The following is a 4,619-nucleotide window of genomic DNA, read 5'->3' as shown; positions in this document are numbered from 1 at the left end:
CCTAGTTAAGCTGGTAGAAAGTATTCACTGAAAAGAAAGCGTCATGGAAAAGCACTATCTAAAGATGGTGACAAGTCACTGTTTCTATTTTGCAAACTGAGAAACCAAGGAACAGATCTGCTTAGTGCCTTGCCCCTAGAGTCATCTATCAAATCAATGACAAACAGAATTATCAATGAAAGTTTAAAACCTGGTAGTATCTTTCCCTGCTGGAACTGATGAGTCTTCTACCTTGGCAGAATAGACACAAATCCATAACAACGGTCAATTACTTTTTTTTTCTTCCAAAGATGCTTCAAATTACCACAACCTAAGCTTACTGTAACTACTGAAATAATTTGCAACAAATAACGTAGGTAAGAGGTACAGATTTCTTGACAATTCATCACTACCAGCAAGAAGTGATCAACTAAAAGTCCAGAATCCTGAAACAATTACTGGTGATGCTGCATTTCCTAGAGATGCCTAGATGATGTTTTTTTCCCCCATTTGATTCAACTCATCCACCTCAATGACTTTCATTCCACTGGACTGGAATGTGAAAAAGCAAGGAAAAAATTTCTCCCAAGACGGGAGAAAATAACCTGTATCTATCTAAAATCCTGAAGAAGGCAATAACTAGAACAAATTAGTTTTGTTAGCTACTACATGACAGAAGTACATTCATGCAGTTTTAAAATCAGTCTATTTTAAATGCAGATTAAATGGTGTTACTGGGGGAGGGAAGAACGGAAATGAAGCTAGGGTGGCCATTTATCAGATAAGACACAAAGTGATAAACAACAATTTAAAACGATGTTTCTATGCATTTTCTCAGAACTTCAATTTTAAACCAGAGGCAGTTTCACAATAGCCACAAATAAATTAAAAAAAACACAACTAAAAAATAAAATTACCTAGATAATTAAGATTTAAAATAACCCTAAAAAAATCTCAGCAAATGCATGCTGGGGTAACTGGCAGGGTAAATTAGTTGGATAATGCATCCAACTCTGCTTAGATCGAAGTAGCATCAGATTACACCAACTGCTGAGAACAAACCTTTCTCAAGCAGAAAGAAATAGCAAAACAACAAAAACCCACTTAGAAGTGTAAGTGCAAAACATTTATAATTAGTACCATAGATGAGTTTCCGGGTTTCTGAATCTTTATACACTTTCTATAACCACCTCTCAGCACATTAAAAAAAAAAAAATACAGCCCAAGAGACGCTGTGCAGAAATTGATGGGAAAACCTGGGATTTTTTTCACTTCCTGAAGATCTCAATCAAGCAAAGGGTCTGCATTGGTACGATATTTATAAAAAACACCAAAGGTGTAGACATCTTTTATACACCACTATAAACATTACATAGTCTAAGCAAACATTCCAAACAAGGATTTTCAGGGAACTAAACAGAAAAGCTGAAGTAATTAGGATTAAAACTGAAAGACAGACGACAAAAGTAAGTCTTTTTAGCCTGGTGATTTAACAGCATATTTACTTGCATCTGACATACACTAGGAAGCCATTACATTTCTTAAAGACTCATTTAAAGCATGATCCTTCAGTTCCTTCAGGATGGAAGAATATCTACAACAGAGAATGCCGTACAAATTCACGGCTTCATCCATCCATTGCAGCCTGCATGATCAGAACGGCAGCTGTTTCCTATTGTTTGTCTCACATCTTATCAGCAAGATACTCGTTAGAAGTTATCTACATTTTAAATCGGAAAAGCAAAGAATATTTCATTTCCCCATGTGACTATGAAGAAACAGTGGGACTGAATGTGAAGACAGGTTTCTTGATTTTGCCAATCATAAGTGAAGCTCTTCACAGCAAAGCCTCTTAAGAGCTCACTTTTACACGTAAGATGCTTGCAAGTTGTTTCTCTGAAATGTAAAAAAACTGTTTATAACCATGTTCAAGAAATACCACTGAAATAGATGCCTTGACGATCACAGGCATTTAATTGTATTTCTCCTGGCGTAGTTAAAAAGAGAGATGTTCTCCACTACAGCTGACAATTGATTCACCAAAGCAAGGCAGTGACGCTGTGAAGATCCCAGATATGCGTAGTTTTACACACTCCAAGTAGTCCCAGAGACCGGTGCTGCTCCCTGTACATGGACTGAGCATTTGTGCATGTCTTTGCCGGACTGGAGCATGAAAAAGGCACAACTTCCACACAGAGATCACTATAACTGGTAATATAAAGCAGTCATATTTGACAACCCATATTTTTTTATAATAATTTCACGACAAGACCATGAAAACAGCTGAATTCACATGTAAATGGTTACGAACCTCAGTTTTGCCATCACCATCGAAGTCACACAGTGCTAACGAACGAACATTGTCTCCGGTGACCTAAAAGAAGAAACACAGTCCTCAATACCCATGATAGCTGTCAGAAACTTAACTATTTTTATGATCTCGACTGCAACAGAACAATTGATACAGTCAACATTCAAGCAACACCTGAGTGCACTGAAAACATGACCAAAATACAGTTTAAGGTCTGAGATAAATCAAGAAAGATCCACAACAAAATTAATATCTATCTTACTGTCCAAAAAAGGTCATTTCCTTCATAATCAAAGCCCTGCAGGGCACAGTTTCCACCGATAATAGCAAGTGGAGATGAAATATCTCCCAGCTTTCCCAGAACTATTGCATTGGCTCCATCTGAAACCTACAGAGAAACATTAAAAGAAAAAGAAACAGCAGACAATGAGACATCAGAGTACACAAATGAAAAAGAGAGCTTCAAACATTATCACTATCGGTTTAGCTGAGCTCTGAATGCCTATTAGTTCTTTTAAATTTTGTCTTGCTAGGTGACATGTGACATATTATGCAAATTTCCTCTTGCACGTGCATACACAAACATACATCACATTCGCATTTTTCTTTTGAAATATTCCAGATATTCTAAAGGCAAATGTTCTGAATACAGGAACATAACTAATGCAAAGAACAGAAGCATAATTAATTGACAAAGTAATGTAAAAACTGTGATCTTTAGAATGGAAAGAGAAAGAAAACAATGAAGATGATACTAAAAAAAGTAGACATTTAAATTCACTTGCCTCTCTGTAAAACAAATCCGAGTTGTTATATACATCATAAGCCAATAAATTTGTCTGTGTTCCAACCAGAAGACAATCATAACCAAGCTGAGGGTTCAGCACTCCCGAAGCTAGACAAGTGATCCCTTGATTAATGTTGAGAAGAGAAATGTCTGAATCTTGGTTACTTTGCACCATTCGGTTTGTGCTTGTTCTCCTCTCTCCTCGGGCATGAGGATTATGAATAAAAACCTGTAGAAACAAAGATGTAAATATTATCACAAAGCACTTATGTGGTTGTATACAAACATTACAGACTACTGTTTGGATAATAACTACCGGGGGAAGAAGGGCATCCACACAACCCAAGTGAGGGCAAAAGGCTGGGGGTTTCGCTGACAATAATGTTTCTGACAGTTATTCTTTAGTTTTAAACTATACCAAAAAGGGAAATGACAGGGGAAAACCCTGCTCTGGCCAGCAGAGTTGTGCCACCATTGTTTCGTGTGTTTCTGAAAATGGCAACTGACAAGCCTTCCCTAAGGCAAACCAAAGGGAGCAACAACAAACTAAACAAATTATATCCAGCTGCTAACAGCGTTACCAAAAAACCCCAAACATTTAGGACAATTTACCTGGCACCTATCTATAACCTCCATCTGTAGGTGAACGTGGTTAATTTAAAAAGGGGCCTGTGATAAGTTTTTATGCTCACTGAGCCATCAGTCACTGCAGTTGTTTGGAGCAGAGTCAGGGGATCACAGGATATTACGCTTAACAGCCTTTGCTTTATGGCTGTACAGACTGCTTCTTGACCAAGCCCTTATTCTATGCTGTTCCCAAAGGCTCCAAAATAAAATTAATAATAATGCTGGGAAACATCACAGATGAACACTGTTTGTATTGACAGCAACCTAAACGCCTCTGTGGGTTTATGCTTCACCCTCTGGTTTGTTTATTAGTTAGGCTGTATTTAACACCCTTTTGTTTGTATTTCAAACTCAAACAGAGTGCACACAACCTTTTCTGCTCCCGCAAGGCAGTCTTCGCATCACCTACAGAACCCTCAGCACCGCTCCCCTTACCAGAGCTGAGGCTCACGGCTGTTTATTAGTTAGGCTGTATTTAACACCCTTTTGTTTGTATTTCAAACTCAAACAGAGTGCACACAACCTTTTCTGCTCCCGCAAGGCAGTCTTCGCATCACCTACAGAACCCTCAGCACCGCTCCCCTTACCAGAGCTGAGGCTCACGGCTGAGAACGGTACGATAAAACCCAAAAGATCGAAAAAAAAAAATAAAAATCCCATCACCCGCTAGAAAATGGTAAAGTTTCCTCGGCGACTTGGGTTAAAAGCTATTAATTTTGGCAAACTCCCTGTTGCCGCAAAGCAGAGCTTCGAGCCCCGCGTCCCCGGGGGCCTGCAGACAGCTCCAGCGCCTCCTCCACCGCCCCCGGCCCACCGCCGGAGGAGGAGCGAGCCGGACCTCTCTCCCCTGCCCGGCTTTGCAGGCAGGCAAGCAGGCAACCTGGCCGCCGTTAACGCGGCTTTCTGCTGGAAACA

The 4,619-nt window shown here is 39.5% G+C and overlaps 1 protein-coding gene across 1 annotated transcript in view; it reads right to left on the bottom strand.

Moving 5' to 3' along the window:
- BBS2 (Bardet-Biedl syndrome 2) overlaps window positions 1-3,306 on the bottom strand; it is a gene marked incomplete at its 5' end in the record, with an annotated part of 17,598 nt that extends 14,292 nt beyond the window's left edge. Inside the window, 3 exons of the mRNA XM_009889528.1 lie at window positions 2,291-2,353; window positions 2,553-2,678; window positions 3,076-3,306. Coding sequence (XP_009887830.1) covers window positions 2,291-2,353; window positions 2,553-2,678; window positions 3,076-3,306 — 420 coding nt within the window. The remainder of the gene's footprint in view (window positions 1-2,290; window positions 2,354-2,552; window positions 2,679-3,075) is intronic.
- Window positions 3,307-4,619: the final 1,313 nt, after the last annotated feature.

The sequence above is a fragment of the Charadrius vociferus genome, unplaced genomic scaffold (assembly GCF_000708025.1).
Source record: "Charadrius vociferus isolate BGI_N301 unplaced genomic scaffold, ASM70802v2 scaffold1061, whole genome shotgun sequence".
Classification (NCBI taxonomy): Eukaryota; Metazoa; Chordata; class Aves; order Charadriiformes; family Charadriidae; genus Charadrius; species Charadrius vociferus.
Note: the sequence above shows the minus strand (reverse complement) of the source record. Positions and strands in the feature narration are given on the sequence as shown.